This window comes from Brassica oleracea, unplaced genomic scaffold (genome assembly GCF_000695525.1).
Source record: "Brassica oleracea var. oleracea cultivar TO1000 unplaced genomic scaffold, BOL UnpScaffold00802, whole genome shotgun sequence".
NCBI lineage: Eukaryota > Viridiplantae > Streptophyta > Magnoliopsida > Brassicales > Brassicaceae > Brassica > Brassica oleracea.
Window position 1 is genome coordinate 67,382 of NW_013617461.1, and position 23,206 is coordinate 90,587.

At 34.6% G+C, this 23,206-nt stretch overlaps 2 protein-coding genes and 1 long non-coding RNA gene across 4 annotated transcripts; all 3 read right to left on the reverse strand.

Annotated features, from left to right (window-relative positions):
• Positions 1 to 3,695: 3,695 nt before the first annotated feature.
• LOC106320106 lies at positions 3,696 to 6,570 on the reverse strand. The gene is made up of 6 exons (XR_001265707.1): positions 6,386 to 6,570; positions 5,916 to 6,071; positions 5,754 to 5,812; positions 5,614 to 5,674; positions 5,449 to 5,513; positions 3,696 to 4,276 (listed from the first exon to the last, which is right to left on the reverse strand). It is a non-coding gene; the product is annotated as an uncharacterized LOC106320106 (long non-coding RNA).
• Positions 6,571 to 7,408: 838 nt separating this feature from the next.
• On the reverse strand, positions 7,409 to 8,006 carry LOC106320103 (boron transporter 1-like). The gene is made up of 2 exons (XM_013758468.1): positions 7,751 to 8,006; positions 7,409 to 7,675 (listed from the first exon to the last, which is right to left on the reverse strand). Exons 1-2 carry the CDS (start codon positions 7,886 to 7,888, stop codon positions 7,424 to 7,426), a joined length of 390 nt encoding a protein of 129 aa, XP_013613922.1. The 5' UTR covers positions 7,889 to 8,006; the 3' UTR covers positions 7,409 to 7,423.
• A 4,572-nt stretch (positions 8,007 to 12,578) lies between these two features.
• On the reverse strand, positions 12,579 to 19,860 carry LOC106320107 (boron transporter 1). 2 transcript variants are annotated; one of them, XM_013758473.1, is made up of 11 exons: positions 19,285 to 19,860; positions 19,015 to 19,207; positions 18,800 to 18,938; positions 18,552 to 18,717; positions 18,143 to 18,483; positions 17,981 to 18,076; positions 17,771 to 17,902; positions 17,369 to 17,688; positions 17,176 to 17,283; positions 13,050 to 13,209; positions 12,579 to 12,966 (listed from the first exon to the last, which is right to left on the reverse strand). In XM_013758473.1, exons 1-11 carry the CDS (start codon positions 19,469 to 19,471, stop codon positions 12,697 to 12,699), a joined length of 2,112 nt encoding a protein of 703 aa, XP_013613927.1. In that variant the 5' UTR covers positions 19,472 to 19,860; the 3' UTR covers positions 12,579 to 12,696. The 2 variants fall into 2 exon arrangements, with proteins under 2 accessions (XP_013613927.1, XP_013613926.1); XM_013758472.1 differs by lacking the exons at positions 12,579 to 12,966; positions 13,050 to 13,209 and adding an exon at positions 16,667 to 16,939 and having other exon boundaries at positions 17,016 to 17,283.
• Positions 19,861 to 23,206: the final 3,346 nt, after the last annotated feature.

Sequence of the window (23,206 nt, forward strand, 5' to 3'; positions counted from 1 at the left end):
TATACAAGTGACGTGATATACAACTAACTTTTTTCCTAAACAACACCATTGTAACCAAATTTAATTTAAGAAAAACAGCAGTTTACAGTACTGAAAACAAAACCAATCAACTTAAACAAGAAATATCACATTGTAATAAAACAATTCATAGTTATATGTAATAAAAAGAGAAAACCAAATCAAAACACCACCAGAGCTCGAATCGTCATCGCTGGAGCTGGAGTCGCCATCGCCGGAGCTCGAATCATTATCACCGGAGCTCGAATCATTATCGCCAGAACTCCTTATGTTTTCTGGGGGAAAAGTCACAAGAATCGCTTTCTTCTCACTCTCTTTCTCGTTTTCTTCAGGTAAAATAAGAAACGAAGAAAAAAATGCGGGTCTATGTAATTCCACATGACCCGTTTCGGCTCATCCCGCAAAAGGCCCGGTCCCGCAAAGATCTGTTCTGCGAGGCCCGCAAATTTACGGGCCTAGAAAACCTCGTCCTAATACCGTCCCGCGACAGTTCTTTACGGGTCAGGCCCGCGATCCAGATCCATCATTTCCATTTTACTAAAGAGTCGCAAAAAAGGAAAAAAAAAGGAACAAAGATCACATTGCATGATTTAGACGGTACCTATGCATAAGGCAACTTATTAACTTTCATTATTTCAGACAGCAAGAATATCAATGATAAGTGATACAACAAACTAAATTTCATTATCTATGAGTCAATGGACAATGGTTAATGCTAAGAAAACAAAACTTTAGCAAAAAGAGGATAATCAAGAGTTTCCTTTACTAGCTCTTCTTTTATTGTCCACCCACGTTTTAATCGTAAGTTCTAATCCGGTTTTGTTTTTAGACGAAATCTCAAATGAATATATACTAAAAACATGCATGCGCTAGGTGAACATGATATAGTGGGCAAAGATACGTAATATTTAGTGTTTAAATCATTTATTAATACTAAACCATGCGTCCGTTTCTCTTTCAGTTTCTTTCTAGCTACTATAGTAAAAACAAAACTTTAAAACTGCAGCAATATAATTCTGTTGTAGTAAAAGAATTTGTTTGTTAAATAATTTTTACGTTGCCAAAAGGAAAAAAATATGCGTACCATCATTTTCTTTTGTTCTTTTGTGTATAACTCAAATAACATATATGCACATGCTGGATTTGAACTTGATTATATCTTAAAAAATCTATCTATTTGAGAATTGTATTTGGAAACCTCATTAAGCAACAGCTCTTTCTGATTGGTATCACACGTTTATACGACATAACTAACGATTTGATCTTAACAAAGCTACGTAGAAAGTCGAATGTTTGGTATTACACCAAACATACAGAATGTGAGTCTTTGTTTCCAACCAAAATGTAAACAATGGTTATTTTTTTTTTTTTTTTTGCTAAGAATTTGAATTGCATTACTTGAATGGGCAGCTTGCATATTACAAAGAGTTTAAGACAGGTCAGGAACAAGCTCCATGGCAAAAAGATAAAACATGGAGATAACCTGAGAAAATAGTGCTAATTGATCACCTTGTTGCTAGGCAAAAGTTAACCATTTAGCAAGAAGGTTTTTGAACTTCTTACGGTTCCTACGAGCGAGAATGGCGTCTCTGATTCTGCGATCAAGTAGTTTAAAGATGACTTCTGAAGAGGAGGAGATGTTGTTATGCAGCCTATTGTTCCTCTCATGCCACAAAGAGTAGATACCTGCTTGAGCAACTAGTCTTCTTAGAGTTGTTGGACAGATTGAATCCTTTGATCCCAACCAATCAGAAAAAACATCCCAAGAGTGAAAGGGGAGAGTTCTGTATCCTAGCCTTCTGATGATCATGGCCCATAGATGCTGGCTAACTTCACACCTGAGAAAGAGGTGATCTCTATCTTCTTCAAACAATGGTTATTATCATGGTTATTATAGTTGCTGAATTATGTTAAATTATTGCTATACCAGCATATCATATATGGTATATCATCATGTCGGTTCTTTTTCACTTCATCATATCATTACACCAACAAAGTAAATCCTAATTTTAAAATATAAGAATGTTTTATTTTCCCAACAGGGTCGGCCTCAATTGGCTGGTGACTTCTCATACATTACATTGCTACTCAAGTGCTTCTTATGTTATACTTTTAGTGATTAATTATAGACCATTCTTGTCTCTCTTTGATGTAATCTCCTTTACTTTCATCTCTTGAAACTTTAATGGAGAGGATGATGCTGTGGCAAAATCAGCCATCTCTGTGCTTGTAACCAACCCCCATGTTGGGGTGTAAACTCTTCTTAAGTTAATGCATGTTTGTTTGATTAAAAAAAAAATTATAGACCATTCTTTTTCCTCTTCCCTCATAATGAAAATTCAAAATCAAAAGGCTTAAAAACTATTGTATATATAGTGCATCACTTTTCCCTTTTGACATCGAACACTCGCGTTGTTCTACTATTGTATAGTGCCAAAGTGCATGCTTCTTCAGTCAACATGACTTACCTTTAACCAGATAGCTACTCTCTTCATGCTCAAAAGCATTTGATGTTGCTTCAAATTGTATGTAATCATCATTCAGAGCTTTTTTTCTTTCATGTATATGAACCACAAAAGAAACGTCTGCATGTAAGTATAACATCACGGGTCCAGAGGACAAACATTTCTCCCCCATGTGGGGGAATGTCAGATATTAAAAACATTAAATTAAGAACTCCCGATAAAATTTTAGAACATAAAATGAAGAACCCTCAATTATTTTATGATCGTAAACTTTAATATTTCTTCTATCATATATAAAAATCAGTTAAAAATAACTTTTATTTTTCCTGCCTAGAGGCCAAACATTTCTCCCCCATGTGGGGAGATGTCAGTTTTATTGGAAGTAAATGTTGTTTGAAACATCGTATGCCTAAATTGTGTATCTTATTAATTCACCCACCAGATGTATTATTTATATACAACAAAATCATCCTAATCTAACCCGTAATAGGAACACTAGATTAGTCTAAATCCTATAGATATAGGAATACATCTTTTTCTCAGGATATACATAGGATATACATACCTAGGCGGCTAGGGTTTAAACCCTAGGACAGGGGCTAGGGTTTAGGGTATAATCCTAGGCTAGGGTTTAGGGTATAACCCTAGGCTAGGGTTTAGTGTATAACCCAATGGCTAGGGTTTAGGGTTAGGGTATAACCCAAGGGCTAGGGTTTGGGGTTAGGGTTTAACTCTAGGGCTAGGGTTTAGGGTTTGGGGGTTTGGGGGTTAGGGTTTAACCCTAGGGCTAGGGTTTAGGGTTTAACCCTAGGGCTAGGGTTTAGGGTTTAACCCTAGGGCTAGGGTTTAGGGTTAGGGTTAACCCTAGGGCTTGGATTTAACCCTAGGGCTAGGGTTTAGGGTTTAACCCTAGGGCTAGGGTTTAGGGTTTAGGGTTTAACCCTAGGGCGGGGTTTAGGGTTTAACCCTAGGTCTAGGGGTTTAGGGTTTAACCCTATGTCTAGGGGTTTAGGGTTTAACCCTAGGTCGGGGTTTAGGGTTTAACCCTAAGTCGGGGTTTAGGGTTTAACCCTAGGGCTAGGGTTTAACCCTAGGGCAGGATTTAGGGTTTAACCATAGGGCAGGGTTTAGGGTTTAACCCTAGGGCAGGGTTTAGGGTTTAACCCTAGGGCTAGGGTTTAGGGTTTAACCCTAGGGCTAGGGTTTAGGGTTTAGCCCTATGCTAGGGTTTAGGGTTTAACCCTAGGCTAAGGTTTAGGGTTTGACCCTAGGGCTAGGGTTGAAGGTTTAACCCTAGGTTAGGGTTTAGGGTGTAACCCTAGGACATGGTTTAGGGTGTAACCTAAGGACATGGTGTAGGATTTAACCCTATGATAGGGTTTAGGGTTTATTAACCCTTAGGTGGAGTTTTGGGGTTAACTTTTTGTTAGGGTTTAGGGTTAGGGAGAAATATATAAGCATATACATACACATATATACACAATATGAATATTCCTACGAATATACATACATACAACACATGTACATACATATACGTACACATATCGTATATACATACATACAAAGATCCGGTGAACCCATTCTTAAAATGAGCAGATCCGGCGAACCCGTAACCATTGAGAGATGAGCGGCGGAGAGGAGATGTGAAGGTGAAACGACGGCGACGAGTAAAGCAGATGAAATAAGTTAAGTAACGCTGAAAATAGCTCCGGTGAAACTTAAGCTTCAAACCAAGACAACAGTGGTCTCCATTGCCGTGCCATAATGTAAATGAATGAAACCTTCGTTTAGAGCTGCAAAAAATATTTAAAGATCAAAGACATCATTTATTACTTCACAGGCATGATATAGTGATAAGAATTTGAGTTTATACATTAGAACACTAAGATAATTAGGATTAATAAGTTGGGTTTATAATGAAAACATCAATTTCCTAAGTAACAAACAATATAGATAATTTTTAATTGTTAAAGAATTAGAGTAACTAGATGCTGGAGATTATAGTTTCAGATGCATTTTTGAAATATTAAAAACTGAATTAAAACGTTTATCTTTATTTAATTATGACAAACAAATATTAAGTAATTTGATTATCTTATTTTTAAAATAGTTACAAAACTGAATGATAAATATTTAATAAATATTGTTTACAAAAATAAACTTGTTATATAATTAATATTTTTGTAAGTTATAGTATTTTTTTCTCTATAAATATATATTATTGTTTTTACTGAAAATATTTTTATTATTGCCTTCTACAACCATAATGTCTCGATTGGGATGGAGGTCAAGCAAAGAAGCAGACGAGAAGCAAGAAAACAATGGAAGCGAGAGAAGGAGAAATCATGGTTGCATGTCTAGAGTGAAGTTCTTAGCATGCTGTCGATAAAGCTCAAATAAAATATATTATCTACCGATCACCACGACAAGATACTATATTTTATTTGTTTGTGACAAATTTACACATAAAGTCTAATGATCAAATCTAGTTATATAATTTTTTTAAAACAAAAAAAAAAATCTCGAAAAATTATAAATTTTGAAAAGAAACGTTTTTCTATTTTTTTAGACAATTGTTGCCAAAAATATCAGAAAAATACAAACAAAAATAAAAATAAAATTGATTTTTTTTGCTAAAAAGAAAATTGTTTATAATTGCTAGTGTTTTAGGATAAACTTAATGATAGTAAGTGTCAAAGCAAATGAAACATAATGTCTAAAACGATCTTAATGACAAGATATTATAATCTATTTGTTAGCATACAAATTTACAATTAGGTTTCCATGATCAAACTAGTTATATAATTTTTTTCTCTAAAAACTTTGAAAAAGGAGTTTTAAGAAGAAAAAAAACGTTTTGGTTTCTATCTTTTAAAACAAATATTTGACAAAAAAATTATAAAAATGTTTAGGGAAAGAAAAAAAAACAGAAAATTAAAAAGAGGTTAAAAGTAAAAGAGAAGACCTGATTAACAGAAAACGAGTGAAGAACGAAGGCATCATCCGATCAAAGTAATCATCCTTCACAATCTGCAAAAAAAAAAAAAAAAAAAAAAATTAGATTACAAGTTAAGACATGTTGAGATCTGTGTCATGGTTAAATAATATGATAGTGAGAAAGAGCAATTACCACGACTTGAAGATTCGTAAGCATTTTGTTGTGGACTATAGAAGTCATATGGAGTCGGATCCTGCTAAGTGAAAACAACTATAGCATTATTATATAATATAACATATAATAAAGTGAAGGCTAAAAGAAACTAAACTCACCTTGTGTGTTGATGTCTTTTGCTTGACACGACGACCTGGTCAAAGCACTAGCTAGCTTCCTGTTCATTGATTCAAAAAATGACCCCCGTGTTTCAAAATTGGATCTGATAAAGTAAGATGGTAGCAGAAAAATTGAATGGTCAGACAAAGATAAGAATATACCCTGAAGCAAAAGGTCTCTATGTGAGGGTTGGTGGCAGGCAAAGGGTCTCCTTCACAAGCACGTTGTCACTTTTTGATGTAAGATCATCAGAATACGGACTCATGGAGCTTTTTTGTTTGAAACGTCACAGCCGGTTGAATCTTTTTTCCTCCTTGCTGTAAATATAAGAAAACAACATTTAAGGGACTTATATTTAAGTAAAGGGTTACCCAATATGAGAGGTTATTCTCTAATCTCATCTTCGAAACGATAACCAAATATCATATTATTTGGCACAACAAAGAAAACTAAACCTAAGTTACAAAAAAAAAAAGAAAACTAAACCTTACTTATTATACAGAGCAAGATTGCAAAACCATAATAAATAGCAACTAAGCAATCTGAATTATGTGGCAAGACACAAACTAACATAGTGAAAGACCAATCCCAGTTTGTAACAATAACCGAATTAAAAGAAAAGTAGCAGTACCTGAAGGAAGGAGAGGTCGACGCCAATGTTGTTTCGGTTGACAAAGTAGAGATATAATGGAATCTAGAGAGAGAGAGAGAGAGAGAGAGAGAGTCACGATACGATTTATAGAGGAAGTATAAATGAAGGAGCTAGTGATCCAGAAGAACATTAGCCCTCTATGGGGAGGAGAGAGACATCTTTTATTTCTCATCAAAGCTATATATTGACAGGTGGAGATTTTGATTACCTTTATTACAACAACGGTCATCATTTAAATTTTAAAGCAACAGTAACCTTTTCAAAATTTTGTTACCGTTGGTTTAATCTTTTATTTCTTCTTTTTTTTATTATCATATTATTTATAGAGATTTATCTCACACAAAATGAAAATATTACCTGTTTTTAATTTAAATTGTATATATAGGAAAATTCCCGTTAAAAGGTAGTAGTTGGCAATGCTCTAAATTCCTTTTGTCAAATTTGAACAAAAGTAATATTTACGTACAAAACTATATAACATACTCAGTCACCCAAAGAAATGTTATATAGATGTAGCAAATGTAAAAGTTGACCGATTAACAAGAGTGTGACAGCCGATCATATAAAAAGATTGCTTACCGTTAACATTTGAAGTCTTTATACATAGTTGCCGCACAGAGTTACATTTTTTTAGCAACATAAATTACGAAATAAGTAAGATTTTAGGAGGGTTTATTTGTGAAATAACCAAAAAAAGAGAAATTAGATTTGTAGTAAAATGGTAAAGAGAGATAGGAAGAAAAATGAGGAAAGATGGTGGGGTTTTGGTTATTTAGTGAATTATAGTTTTTTTAAAGGTTATTGGGCCTAATTTCCCATTTTACAAAGACTCAAAAGATAAAACACCAGGGACAGGGATTACAAACACATAAAAACTAAAGATAGATTTTCAAGAAGCTTTTGTTTCTTATAAGAACTAACGATCTAATTAAATTAACTAACTAAATATTCATCCTCATTGGGGTTTTGTTTTATTGAGCTTCTTGAATATATAATCTCACTTCGACGAGGACTGGTTCAAGGGACTCCTCCCACAACTAGCCGGGTTTGGACTACTCTCAACACGACACGAGGACTCATCTGACCAGACCTGAGTTCACCAACTCGTGGACTAAACACTTGAGATAAACTCCTGTTATTAACAGGCGGATTTGAACTTGTGACCTTAGGACTACTTGTGTGTCTAAACTCTCCTCTGCTTCGTGTAATAACCTCATCAAGAATCTCTGAGTCTCCTGGATATGAAGTTGTCGATCCAATCTCCGTTTCCTGCTGAAAGTTAAACCGTAAAAGATCAAGAATAGAACAAGCTTAAAGTACATAAACAACAGATTTTTGGTTTACCGCTGCGAGATTGAAGGGTAAAGCTGGAGCTTCTTCATATACAGCTGAGTCTAAGTCTTGAAGATGAGCTCTTTTGAAGAATCTAGGGAGGATGTATTGTCTTACAGGAATCAAGAACATGATCATTAAAGGGAACATGACTCCTGCTATTGGGATCCATATGAGACCAAAGCAAATTAACAGATAAACCGTTTGGAGTGAACATTGCAATCATCCTGAATGGAACGGCTTCAACGAATGTTGCGTGGTAGTCTTCAAGAACCCTGCAAACATAAATGAGTCATGAAAAGAGGCTTCTTGAAGTTGGATGTGACTAAAATATACTCCCTTTGTTTTTTAATAAATAAATTTTTAAATTAAAACACAGAATTTTTTAAAAACATTTAATTTTCTATATTTTCTATACAAAACATCATTAGTTATCTATTAAATCACAAATTCCACCAATAAAAAATAGCCTGCAGAATATAAAGAATTATATAGTATACAATTGAAACAAAAAATTTCTTCTAATACTTCAAGTATTAAAAATCGGAAGGAGTATGAGCTGTAGTGACTTGAAACGGCAACTCGGGGCGGTGAAGAGAAATAAGATTCTCTCCTAAAACTGGTTTCCGGGTAAGCTCTCAATAGCCATGAAGGCAAAGTAACCCCAAAGGACAGAGGTTGGGATCATTTTAAGGATATGCATAGCAGCAACACATCCTCCTACCATTGTGGACTGGAGGCAGAGGTGGAGCAAAGAAGGGTTTAAGGGGTCACATGATCCAACTAAATTTTGGGAAAAAGAAAATTTAGTGTATATTTTTCTAAAATTACTTTAGTATTTTGAGAAATTTTGACATTTGACCATACTAATTTATGTTTATGTTCTAATATGTCCTATTAGAAAAAATATTTTTATTATCGTATCATATATTATTAAATTTTAATATTAAATTTATATATTATGATCCCGGTAAAAAGTATTTTTAGCTCCGCCACTGACCGGAGGAAATTGCTTACACGCTGCTCTTTGACTTCCACTGGTAACAAATCATTAACCTCTTTCTCTATATCGAACATAGTTTCATCAACCGGAGCGTTGAGGTTTCCGGTGAATGTAGTTGCTTGGATCGTTGATTCTTTCAGTTCTTTTAAACGCTAGTAGAAAGAAAATGTTCTTAGCAACTCCTTGTTCTATTGGAAAGAAAGAAAAAGATACAAAGAAAGTTCTTACTTGAGGTTGCTGGTATACTAATAGTGTCTGCATGTGATGATCAGGGCCGGCTCATATACGAGGGCAAACAGTGTGTGCGACCACCCGTGGACCCATGGTATTAAAAGTCCAAATTTTTCAAATTTATTTTTAAATATTTTTTTAAAGAACAAAAATAAATATACATGTATTCTAACATTTTATTTTATTTTATATGTTTTCATATCTAAATATAACAAATTTCTGTACAATGTAGTTTTTAAAAGTATATGTTTAAATTAAAATTTTCTTAAATTATTGAAGGGCCTAAATTTTTTTTTGCCTAGGACCCCTATAAACTAGGAGCCGGCCATGGTGATGATAAGCTTGTTGGATATATTGTTATAAAGCTGTCCCAAACTCGCATTCGTTTTGATGCTTTTTCGTGCTGTTGCAACCAGTCTGTTACGAAGCAGCTGCATTTTTATATGTTTTTTTTTGCTAAACTGTTAATATTCAAATTAATGAAAGATTCAGATTTACAAAATCAAGTTACAAAGCAGCTGCATTTTTATATGATTTTTTTTTGCTAAACTGTTAATATTCAAATTAATGAAAGAGTCAGATGTACAAAATCAAGCAATACCATTATGGCAAAAAAAAGGGAAGAACAGAATAAAACTAGGAAGAAGATCTGGGGAGATAAATTATCTAAGCCAAAGAGGCATGAGAGAAGCAAAGTTCTTTGCTTTCGCTTAGCAGTGATGATAGTCCGGATGTCGCGATCAACATAACGGAAGACTTCAGCTGTGGAGAGAGATATTTGGTTGTGAATGACGTTGTTGTGTTGCTTCCACAAGTGAAAGAGGATAGTCTGAACAGCGATACGGCGTAGAGTGACAGAAGGAGATGTCTGCAGCCCTCTGATCCATTTTTGTATGTTGTATGTTCGGGCGGAAAAGTTGAATATATACTCAATATTGGAATGGCCAAATATGTATGTACTGAGCTAGTATTAAACTGTATACGATCTCCATTAACATGTTTAAGTTTATACTTTATAATTCGTAGATTATAGTAGAACAATGATATATAGCTAAGGATGGCTTTTGGTCAAGCTACTTTGGGATTAACACGTGGAAAAGGGTCAACGAGTATTTCTAATCTCCTTCCATCAAAAGTGAAGTTGAAGAATGTGGGCTTGCTTTTAAGGTGAAGAAGAGATGAATGAATGCGAAAGAGTTCTGTTTTTAGTCTAAGACAATAAAGAGTCGCAAAAAGGAAAAAAAAAAGAACAAAGATCACATTGCATGATTTAGACTGCGACCTATGCATAAGGCAACTTATTAACTTTCATAATTGCAGACAACAAGAATATCAATGATAACACAATAAATTTCACTATTTATGAGTCAATGGTTAATGCTAAGAAAACAAAAACTTTAGCAAAAAGAGGATACTCGAGAGTTCCCTTTACTAGCTCTTCTTTTATTGTCCACCCACGTTTTAATCGTAAGTTTAAATCTCACTCAGCAATAGCTCTTTTTATTGCAGTCACATGTTTATACGCCATAACTAATGATTTGATCTCAAAGTTGTGACATATCTTCAACAAAGGTATTCCAAAACCCCATAACAAATAGTACGTAGAAAATCGACTGTTTGCAATGTATTCAGTCATTATTGCGACTGTTTGCAAATAGTACAAAGATCAATGGTCTCTAATTAATCAACAAATATAAATTAGTGTGAATCTTTGTTTCAAATTACCAAACTGTAACAACAGTTATGATAGTTGCTATTGTGTTAAATTATTACTATACCAGCATACCATATATGTTGTATCATCACACCTGTTATTTTTCTCTTCATCCTATGATTACGCCAGCAAAGTAAACCCAAATTTCAATATATAAAAAGGGTTTTATTTTCCCGACAGGGTCGGTCTCAGTTGGCTCGTAGCCTCTCATACATTATACTGCTACTCAAGTGCTTCTAATTTTATACTTTTGGTGATTACTTAGAGACCATTCTTTTTCCTCTTCCCTCATAATGCTATTTCAAAATCAAAAGGCTTAAAAACTATTGCAGTGCATCACTTTTCCTTATTGACATCGAACACTCGTGTTGTTTCACTTTTGTCTTTGTCTGGTTCGATGTTGGTAATATAAGTTGACCCTTGTATTGTTTTATATGTAGTGTCAAAGTGCATGCTTCTTCGAACGACATGCCTTACCTTTAACAAGATAGCTACTGTCATCATGCTCAAAGTATTTGTTGTTGCTTCAAATTTTATGTAATCATTCACGCTTTGCTTTTCCATTTAGTTATTTCTCTTCTTCTTTCATGCATGAACCACCAAAGGAAGTTAAGGAACGTCTGCATGTAAGTGTAACATCACATATATTAAGTTCAAAAAAAAAAAAAATCACATATATCATGTATTTAATTTACAGATTGTGGATTTGCATGTGTATATAAATCATGCCACGTTAACTTTGTAGAAAGTTTTGGCTCAAAGTGTCTATTTTTCTAAATTCCATTTGTGAAATTTGAACAAAAGTAATACTTAAAAAAAAAAAAACTTAGGCTCACTCACAAAACCTAGGGTGAACCTTTAAATTCACCTCTTCTTTTAGTATCAATCAAAGTGTCACGTAGATAATTAATTAAAAAATATTAAATTTATTTTAAAATAACTAAAAAAAGAAGAATAATGCTAATTTTAATAACGTTGCCGCCGCCGTCTAAACCTTAAATCCGAAATCTTAAATTCTTAACTCTAAACCGTAAATCTTAAACTCAAACCCTATACCCTAAACCCAAATCCTAGATCCTAAACCCAAACCGTATACTCTAAACTCAAATCCTACACCCTAAACCCAAACCGTAAACCTTAAATCCAAACCTTATACCCTAAACCAAATCTTAGACCCTCAACGCAAACCGTATACCCTAAATCCAAATCTTAGACTTAAAACCCAAATCATAAACCCTAAACTCAAACCCTAAACCTAGACGATATAAGGTTTGAGTTTAGGGTCTAGGATTTAGGTTTAGTGTATATGGTTTGGATTTAGGGTTTATAGTTTGGGTGTATGGTATACAGTTTGGGTTTAAGGTATAAAATTTGGGTTTAGGGTCTACGATTTGAGTTTAGGGTCTAGGATTTGAGTTTAGGGTATAGGGTTTGGGTTTAGGATTTAAAGTTTAGGATTTAGAATTTAAATTTTAGGGTTTACGGTTTAGCTAGCGGCTTCACATCATCGTTAAAATTGGCGTTATTCTTTATTTTAGTTATTTTTAAATAAATTTATTATTTTTAATTAATTATCTACGTGACAATTTGATTCGTTCTATAAAAGGAGAGGTGAATTTAAAGGTTCACCTCATGGGGATAAAAAAAACTATATTATTTGTCACCCAAAGAAATGGTATATAGATGAAAGAAATGAAAAACAAGTGTGTGACAGCCGATCATATAAAAAGATTGCTTACCGTTATAACATTTCAAGTCTTCATACATTTTTTTTTTTTGCTAAAGTCTTTATACATATTTGCCACACAGAGTTACATATAAGTAAGATTTTACAGAAACTCAAAAGATAAAACACAAGGGAAGGGGATTACAAACACATACAACACATTAACTAAAGAGAGATTATTCAAGAAAGCTTTTGTTTCTCATAATAACTAAAGATCAAATTAATTAACTAATTAAAAATTCATCCTCATTGGTGTGGTTTTGTTTTATTGAGTATATATCATCTCACTTTGAGGAGGACTGGTCCAAGGGACTCCTTCCACAAGCCGGCTTTGGACTATTACCAACTACTCGAGGACTCATCTGACCAAACCTGAGTTCACCCACTCGTGGACTAAACACTTGAGACAAACTCCTATTATTGACAGGAGTTGAACTCGAACTCGTGACCTTATGACTACTCGTGTGTCTAAACTCTCCTCTGCTTCGTGCAATAACCTCATCAAGAATCTCTGAGTCTCCTGGATACGAAGTTGTCGATCCAATCTCCGTTTCCTGCTCGAAGTTAAAGTGTAAAGGATAAAAGAATAGAAGAAGCTTAAATTAAAAAAAAACAAATAAGTTTTGTTTTTAGTTACCGCTGCGAGATTGAAGGGTAAAGCTGGAGCTTCTTCATACTCAGCTGCGTCCAAGTCCTGAAGATGAGCTCTTTTGAAGAATCTAGGGAGGATGTATTGTCTTACAGGAATCAAGAACATGATCATTAAAGGGAACATGACTCCTGCTATTGGGATCCATGTGAGACCAAAGCAGATTAACAGATAAACCGTTTGGAGTGAACATTGCAATCGTCCTAAATGGAACGGCTTCAACGAATGTTGCGTGGTAGTCTTCAGGAACCCTGCAAACATAAATGAGTCATAAAAAGAGGCTTCTTGAAGTTGAATGTGACTAAAATATACGCCCTCCGTTTTTTTAATAAATAAGATTTTAAATTAAAACGCGCAAATTTTTAAAAACATTTAATTTTCTATATTTTCTATACAAAACATCATTAGTTATCTATTAAATCAAAAAATCCACCAATAAAAATAGCCTGCATAATCTAAATAATTATATAGTATAAAATTTATTAAATTTTAATTTAAAATTTGAAAACTTCATCTAATTTGAAACAAAAAATTGTTAATACTTCTTCAAGTATTAAAAATCAGGAGTAGGAGCTTTAGTTACTTGAAGCGGCGACTTGGGGCTGTGAAGAGAAATAAGATTCTCTCCCAAAACTGGTTTCCGGGTAAGCTCTCAATAGCCATGAAGGCGAAGTAACCCCAAAGGAGAGAGGTCGGAATCATTTTAAGGATAGGCATAGCAGCAACACATCCTCCTACCATTGTGGACTGGAGGCAGGGGCGGAGGCGAAGAAGAGTTTATGGGGTCATATGATCTCCCACTATTGGGAAAAAGAAAATTTAGTGTATATTTTTCTAAAATTACTTTAATATTTTGAGAAATTTTAACATTTGACCCCACTAATTTATGTTTATAATCTCATATGTCTTATTAGAAAAAATGTTTTTGTTATCGTATCATATATTATTAATTTTTAATAATATAGATTTATATATTATGATCACGGTAAAAAGTATTTCTAGCTCCACCACTGACAGGAGGAAATTCCTTACACAGTGCTCTTTGACTTCCACTGGTAACAAATCATCAACCTCTTTTTCTATATCGAACAGAGTTTCATCAACCGGAGCATTGAGGTTTCCGGTGAATGTAGTTGCTTGGATCGTTGATTCTTTCAGTTCTTTTAAACGCTAGTAGAAAGAAACTGTTCTTAGCAACTTCTTTTCTATTGGAAGACAGAAAAAGATACAAAGAAAGTTCTTATTTGAGGTTGCTGGTATACTAATGGTGACTGCATGTGATGATCAGGGCTGGCTGAGGGCGAGCAGTGCGACCGCGCCTGGACCCATGATATTAAGGGTCCAAATTTTTCAAATTTATTTTTAAATCTTATTTTTAAAGAACGAAAATAAATATACATGTATTCTAATTTTTTTTATATGTTTTCATATCTAAATTTAATAAATTTCTATACAATATAGTTTTTAAAAATTTATGTTTAAATTGAGTTTTTCTTAAATTATTAAAGGGGCTAAGTTTTTTTTTGCCTAGAAGCCCCTATAAACTATGAGCCGGCCCTTGTGATGATAAGCTTGTTGCATATATAGTTATAAAGCTGTCCCAAACTCGCATTCGTTTTGCTGATTTTTCGTGCTGTTGAAACCGGTCTGTTACGAAGCAGCTGCATTTTATATGTTGTATGTTCAGGTGGAAAAGTTGAATATATATAGCCAAATATGTATGTACTGAGCTAGTATTAAACTGTATACGATCCCCATTAACATGTTTAAGTTTATACGTTATAGTTCTTAGATTATAGTAGAACAATGATATATAGCTAAGGATGGCTTTTGGTCAAGCTACTTTGGGATTAACACGTGGAAAAGGGTCAACGAGTATTTCTAATCTCCTTCCGATTCAAAAGTGAAGTTGAAGAATGTGGGCTTTGCTTTTAAGGTGAGGAAGAGATGAATGAATGCGAAAGAGTTCTGTTTTTAGTCTAAGACAATAAAGAGTCGCAAAAACGAAAAAAAAAAAGAACAAAGATCACATTGCATGATTTAGACTGCGACCTATGCATAAGGCAACTTATTAACTTTCATTATTGCAGACAACAAGAATATCAATGATAACACAAAAATAAATTTCACTATTTATGAGTCAATGGTTAATGGTAATGCTAAGAAAACAAAAACTTTAGCAAAAAGAGGATAATCAAGAGTTCCCTTTACTAGCTCTTCTTTTATTGTCCACCCACGTTTTAATCGTAAGTTTAAATCTCACTCAGCAATAGCTCTTTTTATTAGTCACATGTTTATACGCCATAACTAATGATTTGATCTTAAAGTTGTGACATATCTCTAACAAAGGTATTCCAAAACCCCATAACAAATAGTACGTAGAAAACCAATTGTTTGCAATGTATACAGATACAACAAATATAAAGAAGTGTGAGTCTTTGTTTCAAACCAAACTGTAACAACAGTTATGATAGTTGCCATTGTGTTAAATTATTACTATACCAGCATATCATATGTGTTGTATCATCACACCTGTTATTTTTCTCCTCATCCTATGATTACGCCAGCAAAGTAAACCCAAATTTCAATATATAAAAAGGGTTTTATTTTCCCGACAGGGTCGGTCTCAGTTGGCTCGTAGCCTCTCATACATTATACTGCTACTCAAGTGCTTCTAATTTTATACTTTTGGTGATTACTTAGAGACCATTCTTTTTCCTCTTCCCTCATAATGCTATTTCAAAATCAAAAGGCTTAAAAACTATTGCAGTGCATCACTTTTCCTTGTTGACATCGAACACTCGTGTTGTTTTACTTTTGCCTTTGTCTGGTTCGATGTTGGTAATCTAAGTTGACCCTTGTATTGTTTTATATGTATAGTGCCAAAGTGCATGCTTCTTCGAACGACATGCCTTACCTTTAACAAGATAGCTACTGTCATCATGCTCAAAGTATTTGTTGCTGCCTAGCTCAAATTTTATGTAATCATTCACGCTTTACTTTTCCATTTAGTTATTTATCTTTTTCTTTCATGCATGAACCACCAAAGGAAGTTAAGGAACGTCTGCATGTAAGTGTAACATCACATATATCATGTATTTAATTTACGGATTGTGGATTTGCATGTGTATATAAATCATGCCACGTTAACTTTGTAGAAAGTGTTGGCTCAAAGTGTCTTTTTTTCTTCTCTAAATTCCGTTTGTGAAATTTGAACAAAAGTAATACTTACAAAAAAAAAACTATATTATTTGTCACCCCAAAGAAATGGTATATAGATGTAACAAATGTAAAAAAACAAGTGTGCGACAGCCGATCATATAAAAAGATTGCTTACCGTTATAACATTTTGTAAGTCTTTATACATATTTGCCTTGCCACACAGAGTTACATTATAAGTAAGATTTTACAGAAACTCAAAAGATAAAACTAAAACACAAGGGAAGGGGATTACAAACACATACAACACATTAACTAAAGAGAGATTATTCAAGAAAGCTTTTGTTTCTTATAATAACTAAAGATCAAATTAATTAACTAATTAAACATTCATCCTCATTGGGGGTGGTTTTGTTTTATTGAGCTTTCTGAATATATATATCATCTCACTTTGACGAGGACTGGTTCAAGGGACTCCTTCCACAACTAACAGGCTTTGGACTATTACCAACGACTCGAGGACTCATCTGACCAAACCTGAGTTCACCCACTCGTGGACTAAACACTTGAGACAAACTCCTATTATTGACAGGAGTTGAACTCGAACTCGTGACCTTAGGACTACTCGTGTGTCTAAACTCTCCTCTGCTTCGTGCAATAACCTCATCAAGAATCTCTGAGTCTCCTGGATACGAAGTTGTCGATCCAATCTCCGTTTCCTGCTTGATAGTTTAAGTGTAAACGAAAAAAATAGAAGAACCATTAAGTACATAAACAACAGAGTTATTGACTTACCACTGCGAGATTGAAGGGTAAAGCTGGAGCTTCTTCATACTCTGCTGCGTCCAAGTCCTGAAGATGAGCTGCTTTGAAGAATCTAGGGAGGATATATTGTCTAACGGGGATTAAGAACATGATCATTAAAGGGAACATGACTCCTGCTATTGGGATCCATGTGAGGCCAAAGCAGATTAACAGATAAACCGTTTGGAATATAGTGAACATCGCAATCGTCTTGAATGGAACCGTTTCAACGAACGTTGCGTGGTAGTCTTCAAGAACCCTGCAAACATAGAACTGAGTCATGAACAGAGGCTTTCTTGAAGTTTGAATGTGATTAAAAAAGATATGAGCTTTTTTATTGTTACTTGAAGCGGCGACTTGGGGCGGTGAAGAGAAGTAAGATTCTCTCCCAGAACTGGTTTCCAGGTAAGCTCTCAATAGCCATAAAGGCGAAGTAACCCCAAAGGACAGAGGTTGGGATCATTTTAAGGATAGGCATAGCAGCAACGCATCCTCCTACCATTGTGGACTGAAGGAGGTTGCTTACACGCTGCTCTTTGACTTCCACTGGTAACAAATCATCAATCTCTTTCTCTATATCGAATAGCGTTTCATCAACTGGAGCGTTGAGGTTTCCGGTGAATGTAGTTGCTTGGATTGTTGATTCTTTTAGTTCTTTTAAACCCTATAAGTAGAAAGAAACTGCTCTTAGTAATAACTCCTTGTTCTATTATTGGAAAGAAGAAAAAAAAATACAAAGTTCTTACTTGAGGTTGCTGGTATACTAATGGTGTCTGCATGTGATGGTAAGCTTCTTGCATATTGTTGTAGAGTTGCCCCAAACTAGCATTCGTTTTGATGCTTTTTCTTGCTGTTGCAACCAGTCTGTTACGAAGTAACTGCAAAGAAAGAGAACGTTGATCTCTCAGAACTCATTGAAAAGATAAAAGACTGTGGTGACTGGTGAGTGATGTTACCTGATATTTAAGAGTTGCTAAGCTCTTGGTGTGCATTGGAGATTGAGGAATGACACCATTTGATGGAGGGACTCCAAGTAGACCACACATTAAGGTCTGCAATGATTATTATAACCAATAAGGCTCAAGATGATTACGCAAATCTTTTCTCCAAATACTTACCAGAAACCCAAGAAGAAGCAAGTCGTGGTGGTAAGAAGACGGTTTTCTCAAATTGAACTCTTTCTGCTGAGCAAGCTGAGAAGCAACGCTATGATCAAAGTAGTAAAGCACAGCAATCATCGATGCTGGAATGAAAGCTCCTATTATGTAAACGATTGGAACATCAAGCATCTCCTTTGCTACGGTCCAGTTTCCATAAGCACCAGGAGACCAAGGATTTGGGCTAAGAAGCCGCCTGGGGATTCCTTTTGGAACATCTCCTGATGGAATGTAGGAGACACCGGTCCACACTAGTACCATCAGTGGTACACCATAGTCTGCTATTAAGCTTCTGAGCCAGCCTGTTTCAAGGGAAGCAAAACTGAGTCAGTAGCTCATTAGATACAGAGATGCTCTATTTTTGACTTACCAGTACCGTACCGCCATGATCTAGCTTTTCGGCTTCTAAGTCCGGTTAGCAGAAGACCAAAAGAGAGAACCAGAGCGAACATCCCATTAGCGAACCTCCAGGAAGGTAAGAACTCCATCAGCTTCTGATTTTCTCGTTCTGGAATGCGAAATTCATCCACTAGACCCTGGAGAATCAAATCATGAATCATAGATGAAAATTAGAAAACCAACATTATTTGAAATGCTGGTGAAAAGGGTGGTTCATACTTTGATGGCTTGTTGCATGAAGAGCATAGCGATAAGCAGTCCAAACAGTTCACCAGCTACACGAGTGAACCTGTTGATGATGGAACAAGCTCCACATATAGCCATCACAAACAGCATCAAAGCAGTCCAAACACAAACCCTAAACACATTCAAACAGTGTTGTGTCAAACACATGATTACTCTTTTAAGCAAAACTCAACAAAGAGGACTCTTACCATCCAGACCAAGCCAAGAAGAGGTCACGTCCAAGTTCAGGTCTAGCCTTTGCGAAGTTAAACATGAATGTATACATAATAACAGTAGGCTCTGCAACACCGAGTATAAGCAGTGGCTGACCTCCGATAACAGAGTGAATGATGCCGCAAATGGCGGTGGATGCTAAGGTCTGAACAGCCGTGAGAACTCCATCTGCAAGATTTCAAAATCCAAATTTCAAATCTTTGCTAGTGGAAACTGATTAAAGGTGGAAACTTTACTTTACTCACCAGTGTTTCGTTCGAGCTGTTCGCCGAAGGAGATGACAGGAATCGCAGAGGCGAAGAATATGTAAGTGGTGGGAGCTAGAATCCTAAAGCCAGCTTTGAATCCGCCGGTCCAGTCTTGCTTATAGCACATGAGTCTGCCTTTGAGATCATTCTTGATTCCTTCAAACGGCACAAACGTCTCTTCCATAGTTTGCTCTGTTTCCTCTGTTTTGGTTGAGTCAATTCGTCAGTTCTGAAAGATTTTGAGCTCGAACCCGGTTTAAGGGGGAAACAGCTTATAAACTACTTCAAACCGGAGAAACCCATTTCGAAGAACATCTTTTTAAGTCAGTGTTAGAGAAGAACAGGGGAGAAAAATGCAGGAGAGCCCAAGAAGGAGGTTTGTGAGAAGAGTAAGATTGAATCTGGATGAAGAAACTTGGAAACAGTGCATGGATGGGGAGAACAAATCAATAAAAGGAAAGAGAGGGAAGCACTGTGTGTGTTTTTGATTTGGATGAGAAGAAAGTGAAGAGTCGGTGAATTACAAGAAGCTGTGCAATGTGTATACTATGTGTTGTTGTTGTTATGTCTGGTGGCAACTGGCAATGAAGAAGAAGCCGAGGGAATCTCCGTTTATATAAAGCTCCTAAAAGCAAAACCAAAATAAAATTAAAACTGTATATATCGAAATACATATAAATAAAACAAAATAACAACTAAAAATACATAAAATAAATTATACTACTTTTTCGCATTCATCATCATCATCATCATCAGAATAATTTTATTTTTTTTGATAAATAATTAGAAGGTAAAATACATAATTCAAAATAAATTCTGATACGAAATGGTCAAACTATAATAATGTTCATTCTTTTATGGGAAGATGACTAATGATGATTTAGTCTTGATAAGGATATAAAGTATTTTAGAGTTAATTTAACATTTACACCCAAAAAAAAAGTATTTTATAATTAATCCACTCGATAATTAGATGATTAAATTGATGAGAATAGCCGAGAAAACATAGAGTCATAATGCTAAAATACTGAATATTCATACTAAGACACGGATACAATTACGTGGAGTAGTAAAGTACGTGAGGGTAGGGAATGGTGAGTAGATTGTCATGCATGTTTTTGGAGTTACTTGTTTTGGCTGTCTCGATCTGTAAAATGTCCAAGTTAAATACGTTTGTTAATATCTTGCTTTTACTTCTTATCTGTCGCCTGTCGTTTTGATTATCAATTGGTCAACTTGCATTTTTAAAATCTTATTATTTGTACAATCGATATGCCCTTATCTTCTAATTTCTTTTATAATATAATTTCATTAGTATATGTGTTCGATAGCTCATGAAAATTAGATTATCCAAACGTTACTTTGAAATAGGTTTTCGGCTAAAATTTTCAAAATACCTTTTGTTATAAAAATTAGGTCTTATCAGGAGAAAATGTCACTTTTAACTAGACGTAATAAAATAGTAGTTGTTGTAGATATTATGTATATATAATGTTTATATTTATGCAGTGATGTGGCAATAGTTAGAACTCAACCAAACATACCTGAGACCATGATTAATCCAGGGTTTTTAGACTAGGGTTTTTAGACTAGAGTTTTTAGCGAAAGTTAAGAAACTGTTTCTTAACCTTTTTAACTGGTTCTTAAAGTTTTTATCTAAAAACTGGTTCTTAAATTCTTTATCTAAGAACTAGTTTTTAAAGTCTTTATCTAAGAACCAGTTCTTAGGTTTTTTAGTTAAAAGTTAAGAAACAGTTTCTTAATTTCTGTTAAGAAATTCTATCATAAGAACCACGGATTAATCATGCTCTAAGCATCCAAAGAACTAAGAACCAAACTTGACGTAACTATCCCATCCCGGTTAGTTTTTAATTAAATTAATTATTAACTTTTTTGTCGCCCATTGTAACTTTTAACTAAATTATATTAATATACATACTCGTTAGGATTTGGATTCAGATACGTTTAAAAGTTGTCTCTCAAATGTTTGGCTCGGTTTTCGCACGCATAGCTTAACTTGGCTCCTTTAAATATGACCCATAAGAGATTTAAGAGTAATTAAATTGGTAAAAGCCACTTAAATAAATCACATATTATACGTAAGAAATGCATGGCCACTCTTCTCCATTGGTCTTAGATCTCTGATGTGCTTTGCTGGCATTTTAATTTGAAATATTTGATAGTATATTTTGGTCCCACAAAAAGTGTAATTGTAGAGATCGAAATTGCGATATGGATGTGTTACATGTGTAGATAGATAATATAGATGTTTGAGGGAAAAACTATAGTATTACATATATATATATGTGGCTACAAGTTAAGAAAAAAAAAATATATATATATATATATATATATATATTATATATACATATGCACTTGTGTTATGTGTTGTACATATGATTACACATATAACGAATATCTAATATATAATTTGGAAAGAGAGGGTATTAGAGCATCTGCATCGCAGAGACGCGCCTCTAAAGGGGTCTACGATTTTGGAATAAACCGTATATAAAGTGTGCACAATAAAAAACGTATGCTGTGTGTTTTTTGCACTGTTTGCGGGTTCCACCGATACGTGGCTGTCCGCGATTGATGCGCTTTTTATTTTTTTATTTTTTAAATCAAAAAAAAAAATAAGAGACTTTAGCGATGCAGGGGATCTACGATTTTGGAATAAACCGTATATAAAGTGTGCACAATAAAAAACGTATGCTGTGTGTTTTTTGCACTGTTTGCGGGTTCCACCGATACGTGGCTGTCCGCGATTGATGCGCTTTTTATTTTTTTATTTTTTAAATCAAAAAAAAAAATAAGAGACTTTAGCGATGCAGGGGATCTACGATTTTGGAATAAACCGTATATAAAGTGTGCACAATAAAAAACGTATGCTGTGTGTTTTTTGCACTGTTTGCGGGTTCCACCGATACGTGGCTGTCCGCGATTGATGCGCTTTTTATTTTTTTATTTTTTAAATCAAAAAAAAAAATAAGAGACTTTAGCGATGCAGGGGATCTACGATTTTGGAATAAACCGTATACAAAGTGTGCACAATAAAAAACGTATGTTGTGTGTTTTTTGCACTGTTTGCGGGATCCACCGACACATGGTTGTCCGCGATTGATACGCTTTTTTTTTTTTTTTTTTTTTTTTTTTTAAATAAAAAAAAATAAAATAAAAGACTTTAGCCATGCAGATGCGTTTTTTACCACCCATGTGCCCTAGACAACTCGACGAAATCTCGCAGCCTCGATACAATAGTGAGACTTATTCCCCGAACTAACTTCCACGATTATTTATCATTCCAAATTTGTCAAACTAATAAGGCATTGGATAATTTTAATATATACAAAAGTAATTAACATCGTGGGATGATAATTTGTTTATATTATCATGTAAGCGAAGAACTAATAATCGACGGCCTACCATATTCCAAATGACGTTGTAATCTACGTACGTAATTTTACCACATTTTTCTCTTCTAAAGTATATACTTTGTATCGGGACATTTCCCTGTATATTCGTGGCTCACATACCTTTATTATTCAAATAGTTCAAAAGATTATATTGTTTTTCTGCTAAACACACAAAAGTATTGTTAAACTATTAGAAACGATGCAGTTCGTGTAATTGTTTCGTTCAATAAGTTTGTAAGCTACTGAGTTGTGATATATGAAAAAGGTTTAAGAGAATTGATTTGGTTACATATGTCATCAAAGTTGATTTACCGTTTCCGTCGTCACACATCCAGTTAAGCGTGTTTAGGATAGAGTAGTGAAAAGATGAGTGACCTATCGGGAAGTGATTCGCGATACCGTGCGAATGAGGCCAAAACATAGAGAAAAGTCAGGTGGTGATTGCAGGATTAGTAAACAATGATTCTGAACCTTAGAAAATTTACGCACCAATCGTTGGAAGG